The 11,943-nt window shown below is 41.2% G+C and overlaps 2 protein-coding genes across 2 annotated transcripts; both read left to right on the forward strand.

The window, feature by feature from the left end:
• The first annotated feature begins 1,462 nt into the window (after positions 1-1,462).
• On the forward strand, positions 1,463-5,569 carry rangap1b (Ran GTPase activating protein 1b). Its single transcript, XM_087782739.1, has 12 exons — positions 1,463-1,523; positions 1,913-2,029; positions 2,105-2,232; positions 2,386-2,445; positions 2,523-2,702; positions 2,796-2,930; positions 3,863-4,021; positions 4,099-4,212; positions 4,279-4,378; positions 4,448-4,532; positions 4,598-4,793; positions 4,995-5,569. The coding sequence occupies exons 2-12, from the start codon at positions 1,918-1,920 to the stop codon at positions 5,001-5,003; spliced, it is 1,278 nt and encodes a 425-aa protein (XP_087638865.1). The 5' UTR covers positions 1,463-1,523; positions 1,913-1,917; the 3' UTR covers positions 5,004-5,569.
• Positions 5,570-6,525: 956 nt separating this feature from the next.
• chadlb (chondroadherin-like b) lies at positions 6,526-11,834 on the forward strand. Its single transcript, XM_087782745.1, has 11 exons — positions 6,526-6,568; positions 7,780-7,926; positions 7,993-8,187; positions 8,909-9,064; positions 9,282-9,427; positions 9,507-9,788; positions 9,866-10,085; positions 10,192-10,465; positions 10,544-10,956; positions 11,029-11,195; positions 11,543-11,834. The coding sequence occupies exons 1-11, from the start codon at positions 6,566-6,568 to the stop codon at positions 11,832-11,834; spliced, it is 2,295 nt and encodes a 764-aa protein (XP_087638871.1). The 5' UTR covers positions 6,526-6,565.
• Positions 11,835-11,943: the final 109 nt, after the last annotated feature.

The following is an 11,943-nucleotide window of genomic DNA, read 5'->3' on the forward strand; positions in this document are numbered from 1 at the left end:
CCCAAACTCAGAATTAGACAGTCTAATAGCACGAGGAATAAATGAGTCCCTGAGTCTATTAGTCTTGCATATGGGAAGTGTACCTGGAGGAAGGTGAAGCTGGGAAGGGGGTTGTGTGGCGCTTAAGGGGGCACAGGAAGGTGGGGCAGGTTGGGAAGCGGGCAGCAGTGAGGGTGAGGTGACCTGCTCAAACCTGATAAAAGGTTTTTGAGACCTTTTTCCTCCTCCACCTCCACAATACATTTGAGAGCTCCATTTTTGATCAATTGAAGACACTTGAAGACTCCAAGACTTTTTCCAACAGGCTGTCAGAAGACTCAACTCCCTCCCTGTCCTACCATCACTCTCACCTCTGCTTGCACCACCTGTGCCTTAACTTTGTTTTTTGTTGATATTCTGTTTATTAGTTAATTATTCCCGTATTGTTGATCACTTATTTCATTTTGTTGATTATTTATTTTTATTTATTTTTAATTTATTTTCATTGTCTACTTCATGTTTTGCATCATGTGTCTGAGAGGACCACAATTGTATCTATGCAGTATGTCTTGATACATGTATATTTGACGAATAAAATAACTTGAACTTGAACTTAAAATTAGCATCTAGCATGGCATTGCTGCTCAGCATTTTGATAGTGATGATGTTGGTTGTTGTTGTGAGAATCGGTCAGGAGAAGCTTCCAATACCTGACTGTGCCTGTGACCTAAAGATGACCTGCCACAGAAACCTTCACAAATCAACGTATTTTATGTCACAAGGTATTGTTTCCATTCCTGAAAACTACATTGTGTTGCATGTTTTATAAATTGAAATATTTTAAATATGAACGATGAGCATGATGCTCTCAAATCATTACTGGTGAAATGTCTTTTGTTATTGGAGACCTTTTAGATTAGATTAGAGTAGATAGAACTTTGTTGATCCCTCAGGAGGTCTCCGTCGGGAAATTGTTTTTCCAATTAGAACACAGCAATACAGACGATAATTCATTAAAAAAAAAAAAAAAAAGAACAATAACAAAGTTTCTATAAAAAGAAAGTACAAGATAACACAATCGAAGTATAAAGATAAAGAACATTTTGAACCTCATCCTACAAAATGGTAGTCCAACAGCAGAACTCAACTCTATGCTGAATTGAAATTATTGTTTTCATTATTGTCTATCATACATTTAAAAATATATATGTAATACATTTTATATAGTGTTTATTAATTATTAAAGTTCATAATCAGAACGCCCTAAATTGGGTTGTAGTAGCATTTGCCTTCTTTATAATAATTAAATAATTAAAAATGTATTTTCGGAAACGTTGTTATTTCGCTTCCCGGTTATGTTAAATGGCCACAACCAATGATGCAACAGAACGACACTACGGCGTATTCTTCGTTATTAGCCAATCAGAGGACAGTTTCCCTCGATTCCGCCCATTGTACCAACAGACCACGCCCTCTTTGAGGAAACTACCGGCGCGCTGCGCGGCAGAAAACAACGTGCGTCAATAAAACAAGATCATCTCTTGGTGAGATTATATGTTCTTTAACGGCTGTTCTCTTATTTAGGTTCCGACCCATTTACTGACTTTGAAAGAACTTTTACATTGTCATGACAGCTTTGATTTACCGTGTGTATATATCTGTCTATGACTGCTGACGCTGCCCGATTTGTTAGCACCGGTTTAGCTAATGGCTAACATTGTTGTTGCTGATGTTATTGTTTTCACACTACCACCGATTTTGATCGAGTCAATGCTCGGCTTTTTGTGTGGATTTTTATATCGATTGTATTATTCAGCTGTTCCCTTAAACCATAAATATGGTGGAAACATGTTTTAATCACATTTTTTTTAATTTAACACCAAACCTTACTTACCATAATAACCATGTGAACCATATTTTTTTTTTCCCACAGTCAAAATGGCCACAGATGATATTTCACAGCTTGTTGAAGCCCTTTCCAAGACACACGTCGGAGATGGAGAGTTGAGTTTTAAAGGACAGGGGCTGAAATTGGACAATGAAGAATCAGGTGAGTTGGTATTTTTTAACATAAAATGGTCATCTGTCACTCATCTTGCTTTATTGACTGCCTTCTGTATCCTAGTGGAGGATCTTGTCAATGACATCAGACAGTTCCAAGGTTTGAGAGCACTGCGCCTGGAAGGCAACACAATGGGAGTAGAAGCTGCCAGGGCCATTGGAAAAGCCATCGAAAACAAAGATCAGCTTCAGGTATTTTCCCTAATTTCTTGTAGCATCATCTGAACAGTGGCTACTCACAGTGGCTAGCAATGCTAAATAAAAATGTCCCCATTGTAGTTCTTGTTTGTCTCTTACTATTTTGGAGTTAACATAAATGTTAAATTCAAAATGGTTTTCTTTCAGAGATGTTATTGGAGCGATCTATTTACTGGACGACTGCGCTCTGAAATCCCCACAGCCCTGGTATGGTTTAGTAATGAATTCATTCACCTTTTGTTGAATATTGTCATAAAAATCTAACAGAATCATTTTGTGAACAGAGATTTCTAGGCAGTGGATTAATGAGTGCAGGGGCTCGACTGACTGAGCTGGATCTGAGTGATAATGCGTTCGGTCCAGACGGTGTGAAGGGAATAGAGCAGCTGCTGAGGAGTCCATCCTGCCACACACTGAGGGAGCTGAGGCTCAACAACTGTGGGATGGGCATCGGTGGTGGAAAAGTAAGACATATCTTAGGCATCGTTCTGTTTTCAGTTCAATTCTGATTCCGAACGTTTCTCTAAACTCATAATCTTTCTCCGCATGTTTTGTAGATCTTGGCAAATGCCCTCATAGAGGGCCACAGGCAGTCTTCGGATCTCGGTGCTCCCCTTAGACTAAAGGTGTTCATTGCAGGACGGAACCGTCTAGAAAACGAAGGTGCCAGTGCCTTGGCCAAAGCTTTTACGGTAAATCACACCCCAGTAAAAGTGATTTTATTTTTTATGTGGAGTCCATCAAGTCTTGAAGATTAATACATCCAAATATCTTACATCATCTGTATAAAATTTTCCACCAGAATTATTTTTCCCCATCATTCAGGTTGTGGAGTTTATAATCTCTGCTCCTTATATTAAACACCAGTGTCTTCTTAAAAACTGCCTAATAATGTGTTCAATAGTTGATGGCTTGGTGTTTGATTAAGTTTGACATAATATATTAGCCTTCGCAGGATAACCAAGGACCGGCAACAAAATAACCAAACTTATGTTTGTTTTGGACAATCGGCAGATAAATTCATGTTAAGTAAAGTGATATGAACCAGCGCTTTTTATCTTCAACATACATGAACCCCCCTGGACTTTGCTGCCCTACTCTATACTCTCCTACTTTCTCCCACTGTATCCACCTCAATCTTTTCTCCATCCATATGTCTACTCCATCCACAGCAGGAGGCTGTGAACAATGTATCTGGTTTTGCTCAAGGTTTCTGTCTTCTAAGAGGATGTTTTTCTTCCCCATTGCCATGCTGTGATTTACTAATTGTTGATTCGCTGTGATAGTTTTTTCTTTCTTCAACATAGTCTTACTTAAACTGTTAAGTGTCTCAAGATAAATGTGTTATATAACTTTAAGTAAAATTTAATTCAATTGAACATGCCCAGAAAGCTTTTTAAACAAATATCTCATGAAGAGCACTATGAAATGTCTGAGATAGAAAATAATTGTAACTGAAAAGCTGGGTCATGGCTCATCTCTGCAGGACTGTAAAGGGTTCCGAAAATGAAGGACATCTATGTCTGTCAATTCTCGTCTTGGAAATCTAAAAGGCCAGGAAAAGGATGAATGAGAATCCTCTGGAGAAGAGTAATTAAAAATGGACTTTATTTTTCTTTTGCAGTTAATGGGCAGTCTGGAGGAAGTGCACATGCCTCAGAATGGCATCAACCACAGAGGAGTGACAGCGTTGGCGGCAGCTATGCGACACAATCCAGATCTTCGTGTCATCAACCTGAACGACAACACCTTTACAAAGAGAGGAACGGTGGCCATGGCCCAGGTGTGACAACGTTACTGATCCACACCATGAAATCAAGTTTTAAAAAAATCAAGCTTGAATAATTCAATCCACTCCAGAATCTGAGGCATCTGCGGAACGTCCAGTTGATCAACTTCGGGGACTGTCTGGTCCGCTCAGAAGGTGCCGTGGCTCTGGCTGATGTCCTGAGAGACGGGCTTCCTGTCCTAAAGGTCAGTTCACGTCCTCCAGGTCAATAGTCAAGTTTATCTCTGCTCAGCCATTTGTGTCTTCTTCAGGAGCTTAATCTGTCATTCGGGGAGATTACAGAGGCTGCTGCCATCGTGGTCGCTCAGGCAGTCGCGGAAAAGCCATGCATGGAAAAAATTGATTTAAACGGTAAGATTTTACTTTAGTTAATTTAAAGAAGATTTTAGAAACACAAAGAATGTATGCTTGTGACTTTAGGGAACTGTCTCGGTGAGGATGGTTGTGAGGCCCTCAGGGACACGATGGAGAGCATGGACAAAGGAGATATGCTGGCATCACTCAGGTAATTTAAAGTCCATCTATGTCCTTCAACTGAAGGTCCTGCTTTCAATTACATCAACTCCACAGTGATGACGAGGGAGAGCCTGATGAGGAGGAGGAGGAGGGGGAGGTGGAGGAGGAGGAAGAAGAAGAAGAAGAAGAAGACGAAGACGACCAGGAAGAGGGTGCATCTGAGGAATACAGTGATGAAGAGGATGACAGCTTTGCAAGGGAAAATGGAGCCATAAGTGAAGAGGAGACTTCTGCAAAGTCTCAGGCCACAGTAAGAAGAAACCATCCACTGCCATACATTCTTCCCAGTTTAAAATAATTCATCTCAAATTCTGGAGCAGTGATAAAATGTTTTATGGAATTAATTCGAGAAAATATAAACGGAAAATGAAAAGTTGTTACCTTCATTATTGAGAGCTTTCGTGAAACATGATGATGCCCAAGTAACAACTTTCTATTTGTGTCTCTACAGTTAGAGTGAAGTTCATGCTGCATCATGACGAGGATGATCTACAGATGAGGGACAGTGACCAATCCTGAACCAACCCTTCTTAACACACACACTGCACTGACATACAACCGACAACCACTTCTCTCTTAATTTGTACATTGACAAAAGACAATTTACAATCATTTTATTTTTTTATCATATTTTTGTACTAAACAATTCAAATAATAAAAATGTAAATGTAATAATGCAACATAATTTAGTCTCACGAGCGCCTACAGACTGCCACAGACAAAACAAATCCTTACACTCGTTGGTTTCTCTATGACCTCATTGACCTTTCATTTTAAGACCTAAGTGTGTTGATGCCTGTCAGGGACGGTGACATTTATCATGGGGAAACATGTTTACTGTAGAGTGAAGACTGCGTTGTGTTGTAAAGTTGTTTAATGGTGGAATGCATTGGATTTTTCATTAATATAACTAATCCAACACATGTGATGGTGTCTGTCTGCTTTCTTATAAATGATGATAAAGTTGTCAATAAGCATTGAGACACATCTGCTTTGAGCTAACACTCCCATAGAATGTCTTCAACCTTGTCCGACACATTCACAGTCCAGCCTCCTTTTAACAATTAATACAGTTTCCCTTATCACTAACACTTACACCCCAGCTCGGGCTCTGAGGTCTGTGGATCAGAATCTACTGATGGTTCAGGACCAGAGGAGAGAAATTGTTCCAGGCTGTTGCTCCTAAGCTTTGGAACGATTTCCCTCTCCCTCTACGCTTGATGGATCTACTGACTCCTTCAAGAAACATCTTAAGACATTATTTTTTGTGCAGGCTTATCCCGGATTTTCCTGGACTCCTGTGTTTGTCTAATGTGCCTCGATCTTTTAAAGTATATATTTTAACTTTGTATTCTTTGTGAATGTTAAAGCGCATTGTGACCCTGGTCTAGAAAGGCGCTCTAGAAATAACCATTTCTTACTCACTTACTATATAATATAGTCTTTTTTAAGTCGAGTATGAGTATGTGCTCATAGGTCATGTATGTGTTTTACTGCAAACAAGATTTTTCTTTTGACTTTTTATATGAATTTGATATGAACTTGAAAGAAAATATGAAGTTAAAGACCTAGCACAGTGAGTAAAACAACATAAAGGATTTGAAGGATGACAAGTGGTGGTGTGTTTGATCAACCGTTAAAAGTTAGTAATATTGATTGTTTTTTTAGACCACAGTTTCTCTAGTTTATTTGATTTATCATGATTAAAGATGTAACTTAGTATCAGCATTGTACAATTTTATTTTATAAACAATGCATGTTTACACACATATATATATATATATATATATATATATAGTTTAAATGAGATTTCACACAGGTTAGTGACCCACAAGGATTAGGATAGAAGAGAGATGTGTTGGTCTTTACATGACTTCGAGGTCTAATGGGTGGACCAGAGGAGTCTGTGTAATGGGGGTGTGGCAAAAAGTGAAGGATGGTTTTCTCTGGATGAGGGACAGCAGGGGGGCACTGCAGCAGAGATTGAGAGAGAACCGGCAAACAATCCTACTCGACAGAGAGATGGTGAGTCTTATTCATTTTGGGGCATTTTAATGAGGATGTGGTGATGATGGAGAAAATGTTAAAATGGAAAAGTTCATTTAATCCTTGTAGTTATTAGAGAATTCAAAAGTTGTTACAGGTAACTGAGGTTTCAAGTTAAAGAAGTACACAGAGGTGAATGGCTGGCTTCTCCCGTCATTAAAGGGGACACTCCTTGAGCCAAGACGCAACTTTTGCAGCAGCCAGGAAGACACTGAGCGTCTTTGTGTGCAGCTCCTCTGCGGTCAAACTGTTTATCTCAGGGGGGGCACAGACTAACAGTTCGGCCGAAGAAAATTCCTCAGTCTCTAATTTCTTGGTCAAGATTTGCTCAGGAAAACTTGAAAAGCCAGCCCAAATGTCTTTCAAATAGACCAAAAAAAAAAGTAAAATGTTAACTTTGAAACAAATGAATGGAGAAAGAAACTTACTTTGGTTTATTTTGACTCCAAATCCGATCAGCGCTTCCTGTCCGAGTTTGTGGTTTTAAGGCATACCAGTGTAGACTAGAACAGGGGAACACTAACATTCGTTTGACTTTGTTTGGGAAATGACTTAATTAAAAGATGAAAAAAAGGTAATTTAAATAATAAACCATGATAACATAAATGTAATATTAAGGTCATATCGTAGTACAATTTCTATCAATGACATAAAATGTATCCATTCAAATAAATAGTTCAACTTCATTAGAAGGTGCCTGTACTTTCCACTTATTTGATTTTTTAATAGAATTATTCATAATATTTTGGGTGGCAGAGTAGGTGTCATCGGGGGAAAACCATTTCAATATATTTCCCACGTCTAGCACCATCGCTTTTGTGACTATACTGTTTATTGTGAGTAGATTTGGGTTTTCAAAGAGCAGAGTAATTATCATTGTACCACCAAATTGTCATGGTTTTAGATCTACATAAACCTAAGGCAGCAGGAAATACATTTAAATATTGTAAAGATCTTGATGGATCCGTCTGTGCTGAGCCAAAAGAATAAAAAAAAGAAGCAAATTCCAGCATCAGGCCTCACCTATGCAGTGATGGTAGGTCTTCACAACGGTTGCCCAATGAAGAAGAATATTGATCTTAACCCCACTATGAACATCTGGGGATAGAAAGCACGGAAGTTTACAAGAACAGATATTAGTTCCTGAGCATGGATATTTTTAAAACATGATAGTGTTTCTGTCTTCTCAGGTGTCTCCTCAGCTTCTGCTCCTCAGCCTGGTGTTCATCGCTGCAGAGGCAGCTAAATGTCCCCAGCATTGTGTTTGTGACCAGATCCAGCTCACCGTGGCCTGTGTCAACAAGAACTTGACCCAAGTCCCCCCGACAGTTGATGAGGTTCAACTTAGAAAATACCCATTAATTATTAAGCATCTTTACATGAGTGTATTGTTCCCCACGTAGATCACAGTAAAGCTGGATCTCAGAGGGAATGACATCCAGGAACTCCCCACAGGAGCCTTCAAACACACCCCCTACCTGACTCACCTGTCCATGCAGCGCTGCAACATTCGCAGGGTGAAAGAGGGAGCTTTTCGAGGTTTGGGCCGCTTGGTCTTCCTCAACCTGGCCCACAACAATATAGAGATCCTCTACCAGGTGCTCCAACACTCGTCTGTCCATTTTGAAGAAGATGTGGTCCTTTTGTGCTCAGCGCAAAAACAGTGGGGTGCCCTCTTGAGGTCTGGGATGAGTTGAAGTATTACTTGGGATGAATGGGGTGGGAGATCGATCGGTGGATTGGTGCAACAATCTCTTGTGGTCAAGAGAGAATTAATCCGAAAGGCAAAGTGCTTGATATACATATCAATCTATGTCCATACTTATTGTCACAAGATGTGGATAGCGACCGAACAAGCAAGAATGTGGGACTGGGTTCGAGCGGATAAAGGTTTTACCATAGGGAGGCTGAGCTCTCCATTAGATACAGTGTGGTAAGCAAGGTTTTCCGGGAGAGGCTCAGAGTAGACCCCATGCCTACTGGATGCCTCGCAGGTAATGTCTTCAGGGCCCAATAGTAGGAGACCAGGACATACTAGAGAAATGATGTCCCTTTGAATTATTTTCATTAATTTTCATCTTTGGGAATTTTTAACCTGTTTATGCAGCATCGACTCCTTTAAACTATCAATAGCCACTACACTCTGGGACTCAGCCATCAGACAGACCTCTGTTCAGACCTTTAAGACAACAGACACACCGTGTCAGACATTCCTGTCCATATTCCACGGCTGATAAAACAATGTGGATCCGTCCTGTCAGACATTTTTAGTTCAACACAACTGAGAAGTGAATCGTCTTTTGTCCCTCCTCGGCCCAGGAATCCTTTGACGGCCTCTCCTCGCTGAAGCAGCTCATGATCGACCATAACCGCGTAGAGGAAATCCAGCCTGGGGCTTTTTCTCAGCTCGGCTTCCTCAACCTTCTCTCCATCGTCCACAACCAATTGGTCTACATTCCAAACATGGCCTTCCAGGTAAATCAGGAGCACCAAACTGCAATGGAAGTCGAAGATTGTAGTTAAATTAATTATGTATCATGGCTGAAGTACTGTATAAACCTTTAGTAGCCATCATGATGAGAAAACTACACGTATTTCTCTTGTTTTGTACCTGCACATTTAACAATGTATTTTCAAGGACAGTCACCAGTGAAACCTTTAATAATATCAGACCATCCTTCTCTGTTCACAGGGCCTCCAGAATATCAAATGGCTGCGTCTCAGTCATAATTCTCTAAACTACCTTGATATTGAGGCTTTTGCTGGACTGTTCACTCTCACCCGACTCAGTCTGGACCACAACGAGTTACAGTTTTTCCCTTCAGATACTATGACCAGGTAAACTATAATGCAGAAAATAACTGACCATGCAACATATCAAAGTATTTCTTCATTTCTATCTCCTGTTTATATTTAGGTTGCCTGAGGTGACCCGGTTGGATCTCAGCTATAACCCCATGACTTACTTAGGAGAGGATGTAGTATCCATGGCCAAGCTTACCCATCTCTTCCTGGACCACATGTCTCTGCAAGACCTGTCCAACACAGCCATGTCCAAGTCACCTAACCTCATCCACGTTGACATGAGTCACAACCAGCTACGTGTCCTCCAGCCCTTTGCTGAGGGGTCCCCAAACCTTGCACGACTTCAACTCACAGGAAACCCTATCTACTGCAATTGTTTCCTTCGCCCACTGAGGTGCAAAAAAAAACAAGTACCAAAAAAAAAGGGAGCCACAGTGAAAACTTTTTTTTTCTGTTCGGGTTGTACTTCAGAGAGTGGGCCATCAGCAGCAAAGTGAAACTGATCGGTGCGTGTGGGGGACCGGCACATCTTTCCGGGGACAGCTTGGAATCAATCTACCCATCAGATCTACGCTGTCAGAGCCAGGAGGCCATGCTGAAGGCAGAGTTTGAGGAAGCCACAAGGATTGTACCTCCACCGACAGAGGAGCCAGAGAAGAAGGCAAAGTGTCCAGCCAACTGTGTATGCGATGTGAGTTAAGTTCTCGACTACATAAACATTTTCATTCACCCAAAGAAAAACAATACTGGGAGTGCAGTCGTCCTCTTTTTTGATGAGGGTTTTATGTATTCCTCAGGCGGAGAGCCACCATTCTACATGTGAAAACCGTGGCCACACTAAAATCCCCAGAGGTTTCTCTCCTAACACACGCCTCCTTGACCTACGTGGCAACAACTTCCACTACGTCCCCAGCAACAGCTTCCCCGGTGTCGCTCAAGTTGTTTCCCTTCATCTGCAGCGTTCCAAAGTGGTGGAGGTAGAGAGTGGTGCTTTCAGTGGGATGAAGGGTCTGATCTACCTCTACCTGTCTGAGAACGATCTGACATCCCTGAGTCCTGATGCGTTTAAAGGTTTGCTGCACTTCCTCTGTTTTTTGTTCCCAATTGGTAAAAAAAAAAATATGAATGTGTATTTTTCATTCCCATTAGGTCTTCCTCAACTGACCTACCTACACCTGGAAAAGAACCGCTTTACCAGTTTCCCCACAGGAGCGTTCAAACTGCTCCCAGGCCTGCTGGCTCTTCATTTAGAAAACAATTCCATCGCCAAGCTTGAGTCAAACATCTTGAGAGGGGCTGAGAGCCTACGAGCTCTCTACCTGACAGGGAATGTCATTGGAAGTGTTTCACCCAAGGCTTTGGACCAGGCCACGGATCTTGACACTTTACACCTGTCGGGTAACAAACTGAAGGAGGTTCCGACAGAAGCACTGAGCATGGCAGGAAACCTCCGTGACCTGAGGCTCTCTGGTAATACTATCCGCTGGGTGGGACCTGATGTTTTTCAATCTGTGGGCAGGTCCTTGAAAGAGCTGTATCTGGATAACATGGGACTTGAGAAGGTCAGCATCGTCTCTTTGTAAACCACTGCTGAAGTACAATGTGTGTTTATTACTGTAATTATTTGTTTCTAGATGTCTCCAAACTCTTTGGTTGGTCTCGGTGCAGGGTTGAGAAGTCTTTTCTTGGAAGGTAACCATCTAGAGGAAGTACCCGACTTTCAGTCACTCACTTCTCTAGAAGTCATAAACCTTGCTGACAACCCACTGATGTGTGACTGCCCTCTTCTGCCTCTACGCCTGTAAGTTATTGTTTCGGTGGTCGAAGTGCAGATTTGTTTAATGTTTCTGAATGTAATAATCAGTTATCATCTTTCAGATTCGCATTAGATAGTGAGGGAAAGTACAGTGTATTTCAAAATGAGGGCCTTGAAAAAATGAATTCTAAGCTTTTGAAAATCTTGTTTGAAAAAATGTTAATGTACAATATTCAGATGTTATACTTTCTTCTAGTTTCCCCACTAACTTTAGGCCACATTTCCCCAGTGACATGGTTATCTTAATCTTATAGTGCCAAGTTAACTTTAACAGAAAAGTGGATATTTCATATTTCTAAAAAGCTATTATGACTGTGCCCTCTCTCTTCTAGCTGGATGGAAACAATCAACCTGAAGGTACGAGCTACCTGTGCCAACCCTCCAGAGCTGAGGGGTCGGCGAGTCAAAGATGTCCACGTTTTTAGGGCGTGCCCAGGAGGTCAGAGTCTCCCAACCCCTGCCAGTGTTACCCCAAAACCACCTAAGACTAACAAGCCCAAGCCAACGTACCTAAATAACCAGCGACAAGCCAAAATGACCAAAGCCAAGTCTAAACCCAGGCAAAGTTTAAAGACAAAACCTTCCCAAGCAGCTGCGAAAAGCAAGAGGCCTAGCACGACTTAAGTCTACACCGACTGGACACGCATATTTAAAGTAGTGATGAAGTGTCATGAAGCAGTGTCTCATCTTTCTGAGCTCAATAGGTCTTGAACACACTGAGTTTAAAAATGAT

This window comes from Callionymus lyra, chromosome 2, assembly GCF_982586985.1.
Source record: "Callionymus lyra chromosome 2, fCalLyr1.hap1.1, whole genome shotgun sequence".
Taxonomy (NCBI): domain Eukaryota; kingdom Metazoa; phylum Chordata; class Actinopteri; order Syngnathiformes; family Callionymidae; genus Callionymus; species Callionymus lyra.